This window comes from Geotrypetes seraphini, chromosome 6, assembly GCF_902459505.1.
Source record: "Geotrypetes seraphini chromosome 6, aGeoSer1.1, whole genome shotgun sequence".
NCBI lineage: Eukaryota > Metazoa > Chordata > Amphibia > Gymnophiona > Dermophiidae > Geotrypetes > Geotrypetes seraphini.
Window position 1 is genome coordinate 156,527,577 of NC_047089.1, and position 16,044 is coordinate 156,543,620.

Consider the following 16,044-nt stretch of genomic DNA (forward strand, 5'->3'; position numbering starts at 1 on the left):
TACACAACTTCAATCATTACTGTTTGATTTTGGTAGTTCTACTTTAAATCCCTTAATCTTGGGTGATTTTAACATTCATTTCGATGATCTTAATAATAACTATTCAAAAACTATTCTCTCATATATAACCAATTAGATCTATACCCATTAATAAATCTTCCAACTCACCAGGCTGGCCATACAATTGATATGGCTTTAACATCAACAGCTGCAAAGAAAAATTTGGTATTAAACGATTGTTTACCTGTCCCCTGGTCTGATCATTTTTTAATCTCATTAACATACACTACTTTTGATAACCCAAATCATATAAAACAACGAACAATCAACTTTAGAAATTATAATAATCTTTCTTTAGATTTAATTCATTCTTCATTTAATTTGGACTTCACTAACTCTAATACTAATTCTCTAGATGAGTTACTTTCACTTTGGAATATAGCCATAAAATCACTTTTGGATAAATTTGCACCTGTACAAACTAAGATTATCCCCGCCCGTAAAATTCAGAATCCTTGGTTTACAGCTGAACTTTTCCTTATCAAAAAACAAGTAAGATCTTTAGAACGCAAGTGAAGAAAAAATAAAACACAAAATAATTTACAAATGTTCAATGAACTATCTAAACTTTACAAAACAAAAATAAATCAAGCAAAAAAGAAATATTACTCAGATAAAATATTTAAAGCCAAAAACCCATCGGTTCTATACACTATACTAAACACAATAACAACCTCGCATTCCCAACAACAACCTGAAGTGGTTAACACTATTCCCACTGCTAAGGAACTGGCCAATCATTTTACTGAAAAAATTGATAAAATTAGAAAAACATTTACAATAAACCAATCTCTAGCAAACGATCACGAACAATCTGCTACTGAAACATTAACTTCTAGATGCTCTAAATTTAAATTACCTAGCCTAAAAGAAATTGAGTCTATTATTAAATCTGTTAATATTAAAGGATCTAAAGCTGATTTAATTCCACCATTCATTTTAAAACATTATTTTGATATTTTTGGACCATTCATCCATACGTTAATTACTGAAAGTCTGATTCAAAATACAGTACCTTTGCTGTGGAAAAAATCCATTATTCGTCCTATTATTAAGGATAAAAACGTTAGCTCTGATGACCTTTCAAATTATAGACCAATTGCTAATATTCCCTTTTTGGCAAAGCTGACAGAAAAGGTAGTTTTCAATCAAATTTCTGATTTTGTGGAAAAGACTAATGTATTGCATCCCAACCAAACTGGTTTTAGACATCCATCATAGCACCGAACTTTCATTAATTGGAATGACTACCTCCATTCAATACTTTCTCGATCATCACCAATCAACTCTGCTAATCTCTATTGATCTTTCCGCGGCTTTCGACACAATTGACCATCAACTGCTTCTTAACAAACTTAAATCCTTTGGTATCACAGACCAAGTTCTTTCTTGGTTCGAATCGTATCTAACAGACCGTACATCTACTGTTTTCTTTAAAGATGCAACATCAAAATCTTCATTTTCCACTCACGGGGTGCCTCAAGGGTCTATTCTCTCTCCTTTACTATTTAATATTTTCCTGGCTCCCTGAATCACTTTATGTCAATCTGTGGGATTTCAGATTTATGCATATGCAGACGATATCCAGCTCCTGCATCCAATAGATACTAATAAAACATCTGATATCCAAGATATTAATGAGAAACTGGATCTAGTTTACCACTGGTTGAACACGAATAAACTGGCACTTAATATTAAAAAAACAAATATTATGTTATTTCCATGGAAAGACAGTTCCGTTCTTCCCGCTTCAATTTCTATAAAAATCACCCCCCTACAATCAGTCAATAATATAAAAATTTTAGGGGTGATTTTCGATAACAAATTAAATTTCCACATCAGCAATATCGTTAAAACAACATTCTATAGATTACGTAAAATTCGTTCAATCTCCAAATTCTTATGTCCAACGTCATTAAATATTCTAATTCACTCTTTGGTAATCTCTAAAATAGACTACTGTAACGCACTCTTTAAGGGAATATCATTAAATGAAATTAAACGCCTTCAGATAATTCAGAATGTTCCATCAAACTTATTACCAATTCTCGAAAGTTTGATCATGTTACACCCCTTTTAAAAGATGCACATTGGCTTCCAGTTATCCATAGGATAACATATAAACTCTGTTTGCTTACCTTCAAATCCCTTCTCAATAAAACACCAGCATTCATATATAAGTGCCTAATTCCATATAATCCTGTCAGAGTTTTAAGATCAAATGAACAAAACTTATTAACTATCCCTTCACTTAAGATTATAAATACAAGACGCCAATTTATTTTTTCAGTAACCGCGCCACAGACCTGGAATGCTCTTCCAATTTATTTACGAAAGGAGCAGGACCTAGGAAAATTCAAAAGTAATTTAAAAACATTTCTTTTTAAAGATGCCTTTGATATTTAATTTCTTAATACCCAGGTCATTGATTTTATTCTATTAATATGCTTTTATTTTTTGTTCCCTTATGTACCTTTCCTTTTTTGTTCTACTTTCCTATATTAAATTGTATTTCATTATCCCTTTTTTACCTTATGTTATGAATTTGATGAGTTAATTTTTAACCTATTGTATTGTCTTAAGTTTGTATTGTATTGTATTGTATTGTTCCCCTTTGAATGTATTTTAAATTGTTCATCGCTTAGAATTATGATTAAGCGATTAATCAAAAGAATTAATAAACTTGAAACTTGAAGTAGACGTTCATGTTGAACGCCTTCTGAAAATCTAGATATACGATGTCGACCGGGTCACCCTTGTCTATCTGCCCATTTACTCCTTCAAAGAAGTGCAGTAAGTTTGTTAAGCAAGATCTTCCTTTGCTGAAGCCGTGCTGGCTGTACCTCACCAGTTTATATCCATCAAGGTGATTTGATGATGTGGTCCTTTATCAGCGCCTCTATCATCTTTCCCGGTACTGAAGTCAGACTCACTGGTCTGTAGTTTCCCGGATCTCCCATCGAACCTTTCTTGAAGATCGGTGTAACATTCGCCACTTTCCAGTCTTCCGGAATCTTTCCTGATCTGATTGACAGATTGGCTATTAGTTGAAGTAGTTCAGCTATAACCCCTTTCAGTTCCTTGATTACCCTCGGGTGGATGCCGTCTGGTCCCAGGGATTTATCTTTATTAAGCCTATCAATCTGTCTGCATATCTCTTCTATATTGACCGTCGTCCCTGTCAGTTTCCCGTCTTCATTTCCTGTGTATAGCCTGTTGGCTTCTGGTATATCCTCTTCGGTAAATATAGATGCAAAAAAAGTGTTCAGTTTGTTGGCAATGGCTTTGTCCTCCTTTAGTACTCCCTTTGTTCTATGGTCATCTAAAGGCCCCACTGCTTCCTTCGCGGGTCGTTTCCCCTTAATATATCGAAAAATGGCTTAAAGTTTTTGACCTCCTTGGCTATTTTTTCCTTGTAGTCTCTTTTCGCCCCTCTTACCGCCTTTTGGCACTTGCTTCAGTGCAACATTCTGAATGATATGAAGTGAATCCATAAAAAGCACTTTTTGACAATTCAGCTAAAAACTTGGAATTAATACGTTTTGAATGGTTAAAAAAGGAATATTATAGTTTGGTGGGATATATACTGAATATTGAAACCTATATTTTATACAGTATATACACAAAATACAGCCTTTCTATAATTAACCCTATAGCATCTACTTCTAAGTGATATATTTGTCAGTGATCTTAGATAGGGGGGACAGGTGAAGCAAAGGCAGAATTGGCACTTGTGTATGCATTTATAAAATACAATCAAACCTCGGTTTGCGAGTAACGTGGTTTGTGAGTGTTTTGCAAGATGAGCAAAACACTCGGGCAAACTGTAACTCGCAAACCGAGCATTGACTCGATTTGTGAGTCCCCACCCCACCCCGGGAACCGGCTTTGCTGCTTCCCCGAGGCCACCAGCGCTGCTCCCTCCTTCGTGACCGAAATCACCTCCCCCCCCCCCCCTTGACCAGCCCTGTCCTTATCCGTGCGCTGGTGCTGAAAGTGCCTGCTGCTGGTTCTCTGCTGGGCTGCTGTGGGACCTTGAGCATCTGCGCATGCTCAATGCCTTCTGGCTCTCACCCTCTCTGAGATTCTCATGAGGGTGTAGCCTTTCCTGTGATTTTAGCAACTAAATCATTTGCTAAGCCTGCTAGTATTAAAGAAGTAATATATTTATTCCAATCAGAGACAAGATTAATTATACCTGGAAGAAAACCAAGTGGCACACTTACTTCTCGTTCAGCTTCTTTCAATACAGTTTCTTTCTCCCTCACTTTCTGCACAAACTTTTGCCTCATCTCTTCTTCTTTCTTTTGCACGTCGCCCATGTACTCATTTTTCTTGAAGTCATGACTTTCCTGGAAACTAAAGGCCATATACCAAATCAACATTACATTTATGATAGAGTCAAAATTATAGCAAAAACATACACATGGTAATAAAATATAGAACTTATCAGTGCTTAAAACACAGTTGTCTGATTTTTAGATTTCCAACAACATCTTAGCCGACTAACCATATGTACGTAAATAGCCAAAACCAGATTAGCACTACAGCTAAAATTTATGTCTCAAACTTCAGTCCAGAATTCAATCAGTTCTTTATAGGTGACTGCAAAGAAATTTACAATCCACCCAGCATAACATTGAAATCAGAATGAGCATCCTTATCCCTAATCTATAGTACGTCAGATAGAATGACATTAATGTTATGTTTATTGAACTATTGAGCTAAGGCACATAGGCCACTATTAATTCTCAATAGTTCACTCATTACTCCATTTACCATAAACAGAAAGAGCAGGATATCATCCATGAAACAATCAAATTGCAGCCCTGTCATGTTAGTATCATAGCATGAAACTGTTATGCAGATGTCAAATAAATGGGGTGGCATGACTGAATCTTGAGGTATTTCACGCACTAAATCCTAAAATGTACAGTGACACTCTTCTACAATTTCTTGTTGTGTTTGTCTCTGAAAAATGATGACATCCAAAAAGCACAGTTACTTACTGTAACAGGTGTTATCCAGGGTCAGCAGGCAGACATTCTCAACATGTGGGTGACGTCACCAATGGAGCCCCGTAGCGGACGTTTTCGCAAACAGACTTGCTTGAAGACTTTCAAGCTTGCGATTGGCCCGCGCATGCGATCGTGCCCCTCACGCCCGACCTAGGGCATGTGTCTCCTCAGCGTGTCCTCAGTTCAGATAACTAGCAAAGAAGCCAACCACAGGGAGGTGGGTGGGTTGCGAGAATATCTGCCTGCTGTCCCTGGATTTCACCTTTATGATAAGTAACTGTGCTTTATTCCAGGACAAGCAGGCAACATATTCTCAACATGTGGGAGACCTCCAAGCTAACCATAATGGGATGGAGGGAGAGTTGGCAATTCAGGAGAACCGATTTTGCAAAACGGACTGGCCAAAATGGCCATCATGCCTGGAGAAAGTATTCAGACAGTAGTGCGAGATAAACGTATGAACCGAGGACCAAGTGGCAGCCTTACAGATTTCCTCAAGTGGAGTAGAGCGGAGGAAAGCAACAGACGCCACCATCGCTCTGACCTTGTGGCCCGTGACTTGACCCGGCAGGGAGAGACATGCCTGAGTGTAACAGAAAGAGATACAAACGGCCAACCAGTTTGAAATGGTCCGCTTAGAAACAGAGCGACCCAAGCGATTAGGATCGAAAGAAAGGAACAGCGCGCTTCAAGTAGAAAGCCAACGCATGCTTACAATCAAGAGAATGCAGAGCCACTTCTCCAGGGTGAGAATGGGGATTCGGAAAAAACACAGGAAGAACAATGGATTGGTTGATGTGAAACTCAGAAACAACCCTAGGCAAGAACTTAGGATGGGTACGGAGAACCACCTTATCATGATGGAAGACAGTGAAAGGTGGGTCCACTACCAAGGCTTGAAGCTCAATGACCCGACGGGCAGAAGTGAGAGCAATAAGAAATACAACTTTCAAAGTAAGAAACTTCAAGTAAGCCTGCGCTAGTTGCTCAAACAGGGGTTTCATCAAGCGAGTAAGGACAACATTAAGATCCCAAACCACCGGAGGAGTTAAGGGTGAAGGAGGAAAAGGCCTTTCATGAAGCGGGAAACCACAGGATGAACAGAGATAGGCTTCCCGTCAATCGGTTGATGAAAAGCAGCAATGGCACTAAGGTGGACTAGAACCAAAGAGGACTTGAGTCCAGCGCCAGACAAGTGTAACAAATATTCCAGGACAGCAGATAAGGAGGCGGACAGCAGCTCCTGCTGCCGAGAAGAGCACCAGGAAGAAAAGTGGGTCTACTTCTGATGGTAATATTGGCGAGTGGACTCCTTCCGAGAAGCCTCCAGGACGTCCAGCACAGGCTTTGAGAACTGGAACGAGGGCATTAAGTCTCGAGGAACCAAGCCGTCAAGTGCAGAGACTGAAGGTTGGAATGAAGTAGAGAACCTCAACTCTGTGTAAGCAGAGAAGGAAAAACAGGCAGAAGAAGAGGCTCCCTGGAGCTGAGTTGCAACAGAAGGGAGAACCACGGCTGTCGGGGTCACCGAGGAGCTATCAGAATCATGGTGGCACTTGCAGACTTGAGTCTGACGAAAGTCTTCAGAATCAGAGGGAATGGAGGGAATGCATACAGAAACAGGTTCGTCCAGTCCATCAGAAAAGCATCTGCTTTGAGCCTGAGAGGGTTGTAAACCCTGGAGCAGAAGCGGGGTAACTTGTGATTGAGGGGGGATGCGAACATATTGACGTCCGGAGTCCTCCAACGAGCAAACACCTGACGCAGGGTCAAGGAATGGATGGACCACTCGTGAGGCTGCAGAAGATGACTCAACCAGTCCGCCAGAAAATTGTGCTTGAAGGAACATGTTGCGGCGAATGGCCCAATCCCAGAGCCGCATCACTTCCTGGCACAGGGACAGGGACCCCGTGCCCCCTTGTTTGTTGATATAGTATATGGTGACCTGGTTGTCCGTGCAGATCAGCAGTACTCGGTCGTGAAGCAGGTGACAAAAAGCCTTCAGGGCGAGGAAAATCGCTCAAAGCTTCAGCAGATTGATGTGACAAAGGCGGTCGGCACTGGACCAAAGACCCTGAGTGCGAAGACCGTCCAGATGAGCTCCCCAAGGCATAGGCCGATGAGTCTGTCGTGAGGACCTTCTGCGGAATGGGGGGCATGAAACAGAAAACCTCTGGAAAGATTGAAAGAGAGTATCCACCAACGGAGAGACTTCTTCAACAAAGAAGTCACGACAATGAGTCGAGAGTCAGGGTCTCGATCCTGGTTCCATTGGGACGCAAGAGTCCACTGTGCAATACGTAGGTGAAGTCTGGCAAAAGGAGTCACGTGAACTGTAGAGGCCATGTGACCAAGGAGGACCATCATGAGCCGAGCCGGTGCCGAGGACAGATGGGTCACCCTCTGGCATAAACAAACAAGGGCCTCTAGACGAGGCTGAGGCAGGAAGGAGTGGAAACGGACCGTGTCCAGGACCGTGCCGATGAATTCCAGAGACTGGGACGGACAGAGGTGAGACTTGGGGAAGTTCACCTTGAAGCCGAGACTCTGTAGGAGCAAGATCGTCTGATTCGTCGCTCGCAGAACTTCGTTGCGTGAGGACGCTTTGATCAACCAGTCGTCGATGTAGGGAAACACCTGCAGACTGCAGAGACGGAGGGCTGCAGCTACCACAACTAGACATTTCATGAAAACCCTCGGGGAGGCCACCAGGCTGAAAGGAAGGACATGATATTGGAGGTGGAGATCCCCCACCCGGAATCTCAGATACCGGCGAGAGACCGGGTGTATCGGAATGTGCGTGTATGTCTCCTTGAGGTCCAGCGAGCACAGCCAGTCCCCCCTCATCCAAGAGGGGATACAAGGTAGGAAGGGTGAGCATTCTGAACCATTCCTTGATTAGAAATTTGTTCAGAGCATGGAGGTTCAGGATCTGGCGCAGATCCCCCGTCTTCTTGGGTACCAGAAAGTACCGGAAATAAAATCCGGTATTCCACTGGTCCGGAGGAACCTCCTTGACCGCCCAAAGGTGAAGAAGGGCCTGAGCCTCCTTCAGAAGGAGAGGCAGCTGAGATCGGGCAGAAGGAAACTCTCTTGGAGGAAGGTCCAGGGGTACGTGACTGAAGTGCATGGAGTATCCCTCCCGGATGATGGCACCCAACTGTCGGTGGTAAGACTTTCCCACTGGGTATATAAATGATGGAGACGACCCCTGATGGGGAGGGGAGTAGGCTCCAGGAGGAAAGGAGCCCGAAGGCTCACACTGGAATTGTCAAAAACATGGCCCAGGCTTTGCCGGAGCTAGCAGCTGGACCTTAGCTTGTCGCTGCTGCTGAGGCCACTTCGAAGGAGGACGAGAGAACGCAGGAGTAGATTTCTGCAGAAACCTCCGGAGAGGAATTTGTATTGCCGAGTCGGAGGGGTCTTCGGCTTAAGTCTCACCAGAGACACGAAGGACCGTTTTTGTTCTGAGAGGCGCTTAGTGGCTGCCTCAATGGAATCAAACAGCTCATTACCCACACAAGGGAGATTGGCTAGACGATCCTGGAGGTTCGGATCCATGTCCACAATCCTGAGCCAAGCAAGGCGACGCATGGCGATCGCAAACGCCGTGACCCTCGAGGACAACTCGAAGGCGTCATAGGCCGCCTGAAACATATAGAGGCGGAGATGAGAGAGGGTCTCCTCGAGGAGATGAAACTCCTGATGCCGAGAATCCGTTACATCCTCCCGGAACAAGCGGAGAGCGTCCACACAGAACCGGAGGTAGAATGTGAAGATAAAGTTATAGTTGAGGACACAGTTTGCCATCATCGAATTTTGATAAAGACGGCAACCAAATTTGTCCATCGTACAGCCCTCCCTGCCCGGAAGGAAGGCAGCGTAAACCTTCGAGGGGTTGGACTTCAAGGAAGACTCAACCACCAAGGACTGGTGAGAAAGCTGGGAACTCTCAAACCCCTTAACCTGGATAGTCCAGTAGCGGGATTCCAAGTTGGAGGGAATGGCCATGACCGCATAGGGGGTCTCCAGGTTCTGGAGAAACGTTTGCCGGAGAACCTGGTGCAACGGCAAATGCAGCGCCTCAAGGGGCTGATGATCCACACCCATTTCTGCCAGGAATTCCTGGGTATAACGGGACTCAGACTGGAGGTCCAGGTTCAAGGCCCTACCCATGTTAGAGATGAAACGAGTAAAGAAGGAGTTTCAAGAAGAAGATACAATTTCCTGAGGAGACCCCGAGCGAGATCTGGGGGCAGCCGAGAAAGAGGGAGAAATTTCCCTCGAGTAGTGAGCCGGAGCCTCGGAGTCCCACGAATGGGAAAGGGAAGAGGCTCAACTAAAGCGTCTGGGGGGCGTGGAGGAACGACCCCGTGCAAGGTGGACTGGGGAGAACCCCGGAGTCCGAGGAATCAGCTGGTGGAGCCTCGAAGACGGGGCAAAGGAAAATTCTTCCACCAGTTTTGAAGAAGACCCCTTAGAGGCTGGTATTTGCCTCGATGGGGAACGCACACTGGAGTCCAACTTGAGGACAAGGGTGTGCCTGGAAGGCTTCGCTTTCGGAGATCTGCCCTGAAGGGGCGGAGAAGACTGGAGCTTTTTATGAGAGGCAAGCCTCGACAAAGTAGTGGGCGAAAAGCGGGCCCCCGTCCTGGACCCTCGAAAAGTCGCAGGGGACTCGGAGGATGACGAATCGCTCGAGGAAACCCAACGAGTCTTGCAGGCATGGCCCCGAGAGAAGGACGCTCAGCCTGGTCAGACCGAGGCTGGGTCGAGACCGATGTCAGAGGCATCGAAGTCGGGACTAGTTGGATCTCCACCGAGGAAAGCTGTGTGGTAAGTATAGCCTTAAGCATGTCCTCGAACATGGGCACCGAGACCAAGGGCTGTTGGATCGTAAATGCAGCAGTGCGCTCCTTCGGGGGTGACTTCAAGGAAGAATATTCCCTACATGAGGAGGCACGCTTAGAATGATGTCTCGAAGACGCCGACGAGGCAGCGCTTACTTGAGACTATGAGGCAGGCTTCTTTGCCGGCACACCTGAGGAGGCAAGAGGAGACTTACCCGAGGCCGGAGTAGCAGAAGGAGTCGAGGCCGGGGCCTTCGAGACCGAGGGGGACTTCGAGGCCGTGGCCCCCTACGAGGGCGCTGAGGCCGAGCTCGAGGCCTGTCCCGCAGGATCCATGGGGCCAAAAAGTTGGAGAATCTTGGCCACCCTCCGACGAAGAGCCCGCGGTTGCAAAGTCGCGCAACGAGGGCACGATTCAGCGCGGTGCTCCGCACCCAGGCACTCCACACACCAGCGATGAGGGTCGGTGATGGAGATAACCCGGTTGCACTTAGTATAGTTTTTAAACCCGGAATGAGGCTGGGACATAAGAAAAGAGATGGCCGCGGCCCCACGAGGCCAGGGGGCCAGAACAAGACCGGGGAACCCGGCTATAAATACTCAAACGGAAAAAAGAAAATAAAGACACGGGCACAGCAACTTAACCAATAACCAAATAAGCTGCGGTGCAAGAGGGACAATGAGATCGTGCGAAGCAAGGGAGCTGTGCTTCTGGCTCCGCGGAAAACATAGAACTGAGGAGATGCATGCCCTAGGTCGGGCAGGAGGGGCACGCGTGTATGCACAGGCCAATCGCAAGCTTGAAGGTCTTCAAGCAAGTCTGCTTGCGAAAATGACCGCTAGGGGGCTCCGTCGGTGACATCACCCACATGTTGAGAATATGCTGTCTGCTTGTCCTGGGATAACTGCATTTTGTCTCTATTATCACTCAATTTTAAATTTATGACTGTATCAAAGGCATTCAACAAACTCAGAAAAGGTCACCATACTGTCCTTGTCTCTGCCTCATGTTGAAGCAGTAAGAGGTAAATGGGTGCACCGCTTACACACATATACAGCCACAAATCATGTGCTCTTCTGTGCAAGTAGTATAGTATGTAAATGCAAAGGAAATATCCACATGGGCAGTGCATGAGAGGGGTATGGGCAGTGCTGCCACTTATGCACATAACTTACAAAATTCTGTAAGTTACACATGCTCTTGCTGCATTTAGGTGCCCACAGTTAATATATACAGTGCTGGTATAATTGCGGATACTTGCATTTTAGGTGCTCTGATACTGGGATACACTAGTATTCTAAAACAGCATCTGGGTGACTAGGTGACGATACAAAATAGGCTCTCATCACACAGCATGCCTACAAGGATGTGCCCACTTACAGGATATTAAAAGTGTATGTTGAAAGTTAAGTTTAAGTCAGGGTTTAGGTTAACTAAGGGCATATTATATTCAAGATAGTCCAATAACTGTTGTGTCACTGACTCCTTCAATAAATTGCTTTAAACAGTCAAACAATGCTGGCCTGTAGTTGTCCACACTTAAAAATATATTTTTGTCAGAAGATGCTATAATACTACTTAATATAATATACTTAGAGGGGCATAACCCAAAAAACGTCTAAGCCCTTTTTGGCCTAAGCCCCTAAATGCTGAAAGTAGCAGCAGGAAAATGTCCATTCTCAAAAGACATCCAAAATGAGGTTTTTTTTTAGAATGGCCTACCTCTACATTCAGCAGTTTAATCGCCCAGACCACCAATATATCTAAAATTAAAACACATTCCCCAACCAAAAAATTGCCCTAGTCCAAAACACCCAAAACAAAACCTTTTAGGCGAAGGAGGGGCCAGTTTTTCGCCTAAAAGCTGGATTATGTAACCAGTGTCTGTCAAAAACAACACCGGTTATAGAATCCCACCCCCGCAAAGATTGTGGCAGGAGAGATCCCCAGTCTCTCCTGCCGAAGGTGCACCCCCCCTCGTATACCGGCAGGAGGGATCCCATGCCCTCCTGCCGGCACCCCAACCCTCCCGTTACAATACCGGCAGGAGGAATCCCAAGCCCTCCTGCCGGCAACACAACCCTCCCGCGACAATACCAGCAGGAGGGATCCCAAGTCCTCCTGCCAGCAATACAAACCTCCCGCTGGCACAACAACCCTCCCGCGACAATACCCACAGGAGGGAGCTGAAGCCCTCCTGCTGAAGCGCAGGCCCCCACCCCTTCCCAGCCAATACTGGCAGGAGGGAGTCCAAGCCCTCCTGCCTAGTCGCTGGCCTCCACCTCCCTGAACCCCCCCAGACAATACCGTTCTATAGCCTCTTTTCTCAAGCCGGCCTCTATTCAAACCCTAGTTCACTCTGATTATCTCACATAGATTACTGCAATTCCTTATACCATGGAATCACGCAAAAAGAAATCCGCCGACTGTAGTTGATTCAAAATACCGCCATTAAACTTATTCATAATGCAAAAAAATTTGATCATGTCACCCCCATTGCTAAGTGAGGTACACTGGCTTCCTGTCTCGCATCGTATTATTTACAAAATTTTCCTCTTGGTTTTTAAAATTAAACTCACTCACTCCCCATCTTTCCTAGATAAGTATCTCATTCCTTATGCTTCTCCCCGGGCACTGAGATCCGCTGATCTTAACCTATTGACTGTTCCATCTCTCAAAGATCTTTTCTACACTCAAAAACTTTATCTTTTCTGTCACAGCCCCCTCCTTCTGGAACGCAATCCCGCCTCATCTTCGAATGGAAAACTTACTCGATAAATTCAAAACTAAGCTAAAAACTTTTTTATTTCATGACACACCAAAATTCCGGATAAGATCCTTATTGCTTTTATTTTTTGCTCAAAACAACTGCTTTTATAAAGCAACCTCCTCCTCTCTCTTTTTGTCCTCTCCCCTCCTCTTCTTACCTCCCTTTTATTATTATTTTTTTGACTTTGATGTAATTTTAAATCTTCCCCTCCCTCAGTGCCTATCCATATCTTTGTCTTTGTTTTTTATGTTCCCCTATTTATTTATTTCTATTATTGCATTTTTTTTAAACTCTAATTTTAGAAATTGTAAACCATCCAGATATTTGTTTGATGGTTGGCATATCAAATTGTTAATAAACTTGAAACTCAAGCCCTCCTGCCGAGGCGCAGGCCCCCACCCTCCACAAATACAGACAGGAGTGATCCCAGGCCCTCCTGCCCATGGTGCACCCACCCCACCCCCGCAACCCCATCACCCCTGAACGGCTCCCCTAACTCCCCCAACTTACCTTAACACTGGCCGGACTGGTTTCAAGCCCAGACGGCCGACAGGCCCGCCATCCTCGGAATGGCGGGTGTAGGGCCTGATTGGGCCAGGCGCCTAAGGCCCCACCAATAGGGGGCAGGGAGACAAAGAAAGACAGCAAGACAGAAAGGGGGGCAGGGAGACAGACAGACAGAGAGAAAGACAGAGAGACAGAAACAGAAAGAAAGAGACAGACATAAAGGGGGGCAGGGAGACAGAAAGAGCGAGACAGACAGAAAGGGGGGCAGGGAGACAGAAAGAGAGAGACAGACAGAAAGGGGGGCAGGGAGACAGAAAGAGAGAGACAGACAGAAAGGGGGGCAGGGAGACAGAAAGAGAGAGAGACAGACAGAAAGGGGGGCAGAGAGACAGAAAGAGAGAGAGAGACAGAAAGGGGGGCAGAGAGACAGAAAGAGAGAGAGAGAGAGAGACAGAAAGGGGGGCAGGGAGACAGAAAGAGAGAGACAGAAAGGGAGGCAGGGAGACAGAAAGAGAGAGAACGAAAGAAAGGGGGCAGGTAGACTGAAATAAAGGGGGGCAGGGAGACAAAGAAAGACAGAGAAACCAAAAGACCACAAGCAGAAAGGGGGGCAGGAAGAGAAAGAAAGAAAAGGGGCAGGGAGACAAAGAAAGACAGGGAGACAAAGAGAGAGAGAAAGAAGGAAAGAAAGAAAAGGGGGCATGGAGACAGAAAGAAAGACAAAGAAAGAAAGAAAGAAAGAAAGGGGGCAGTGAGAGAGGGAAACCACATGGCACCATACTAATTACACATTTTATTTACTATTTACACATTTTATTTAGTATGTGCACTTATGAGGCAGATCTCATTGGTTTGGTTAATAGAAGAGTTTATTAACGGTTTAATTTTTTATTCTATTTTTCTTGAGTTGAATGCACTATTTTGCTGGAACATGATTCTAAGGCTTTCCTAAGGTGGTGGTATACCCTGGTGTGCTTCACTAAGATGAGAGGTAGGGGAACTGGAAAATGTTGGAGGGATTGTGGAGAGAAGGGGAATTATCTTCATATGTGGTAGGACTGTTTGATGGTACAGGGCTTTTAGGTTAGGTTTTTCAGGTTGTTTTCACAAATCCTGGAAAGGCGGTTGGATACTAAGTGAGAACTTGTATTTTAATATCACTATGAATCCGACAGGGATGTGGCTTTTTGCAAAATTCTGCTGACCACCGCTAGCTAGGCTGGTGCTGGTGGCTGATTGGAAGCTGCCGGTGACACCTGACCAGGGGTCAGTAGTTAATAAACTGGACAATTGGTATGTTCTATATAAACTTACTCCTTTGAAGTACTACAAAATGGGGAGTTCTGCCCAAAAGTGTTGGACGTTTAAAATTTGGAAATGTTTACAAGTATTGTGTGTGTGTGTTTTTTGGGGGGGAGAGGGGTGTTGGGAGGAGGAGAAGGAAAGTGGGTAAAGGTGAAAGTTTGAACTATGGTTGGACTTTAAGATGAGTACATTGAAGAAACCCTGTGTGCCTGTCTATTGCTTTGTATTTCTATGTTAAATGTGACTTGCCATATTGTTGCTGCTGGTTATATCAATATTAATAAAAGCTTGTAATTTTAAAAATATGCATGTAAGCACAAACATATGTATTTCCAAGTTTTTGAACAAAAGGAGAGCTTACGCTTAGTATGATCTCTCTGTGATACAGTCAGAGGAATGCATGTTTAGCAGCATTACAGTAAGCACCAAGACTCTGGAGGCGGCTTAGCAATGCCCTTAATTACTGTAAGTACACTTCAAGAATTTTAATCACATTGAATCTGCTTAGCAAAACTTTAAAAGCAACATTAAAACTAAAGACCAAATTCTAATAGGATGTTTTGCAACATAAGAATGGTTCTGTTCACATGCCCAAATAATGCGCACTTAGGACGGCATGTTCCCTGACAGTGTGATGTGTCCCTCCGTGCTGAATTCCATTTTTGAACCCAGAGGCAGGGAACACGCCGGCGACTCCCCCCTCCCGCCTTCACTCACCCAGACAACAAACCGCTGCTATTCCTCGCAGGCCACTCTCCACCTCAGTAGCACGGGATCATGTCAGAGGGAACGTGCTACCGAGGTGGAGAGCGGCCTGCGAGGTTCGCTACAGCTGGCCAGTGATCCTCAGCAGGCTGCTTTGAAGAGGAGCAGCAGCGGCTGTTTGTGCCGGTGGGCCAGAAGAGGGAGCAATACAGGCAGGCAGGGGGGTCAGGGCGAGAGGGAAAGGGGGCTGCTTTGGGGGAGGGGTGTGCTGGGGGCCAGAAAGCAGGGCTGCACTAAAAAACACAAGGGTTACAATAATTCATCTTTTTGTGTATAATAATTTAAAGTCCTGACTATATTTTCCATTTGACTACTGAAATCTGAAGACGATCCCAGTGTCCCCAGCGTAAAGATTCCTGCCAAAGTTATTTCTCTCATTCGCACAGAAAATGTAATGTAATGTAATGTAATTTATTTCTTATATACCGCTACATCCGTTAGGTTCTAAGCGGTTTACAGAAAATATACATTAAGATTAGAAATAAGAAAGGTACTTGAAAAATTCCCTTACTGTCCCGAAGGCTCACAAATGAATGATAAGGAGGGGAAGCGGAGACAGAGCAGCAGATTCAGCGTGAAGGAACTGGATGGTGAAAAGGGGTGAGAGAAGTTTTCGGGAAGAGGAAATAGGAGCAGAGTGAGAGGTGGTAAAATACTTTTAGAGTTTGAAGAGAAAGAATGCGTGAGATCAGAAGGAGAACATTTAATTGTGGAAAGCTTCAATAGAAAGAGATTGAATTTAATATTGGCAGTTTTACGGCACTTTGT

At 44.8% G+C, this 16,044-nt stretch overlaps 1 protein-coding gene across 1 annotated transcript in view; it reads right to left on the reverse strand.

The window, feature by feature from the left end:
- SEPTIN10 (septin 10) overlaps positions 1-16,044 on the reverse strand; it is a 126,606-nt gene that overhangs the window by 15,802 nt on the left and 94,760 nt on the right. The window contains exon 8 of the mRNA XM_033948226.1: positions 4,287-4,419. Within this exon, the coding sequence (XP_033804117.1) occupies positions 4,287-4,419 (133 nt within the window). The remainder of the gene's footprint in view (positions 1-4,286; positions 4,420-16,044) is intronic.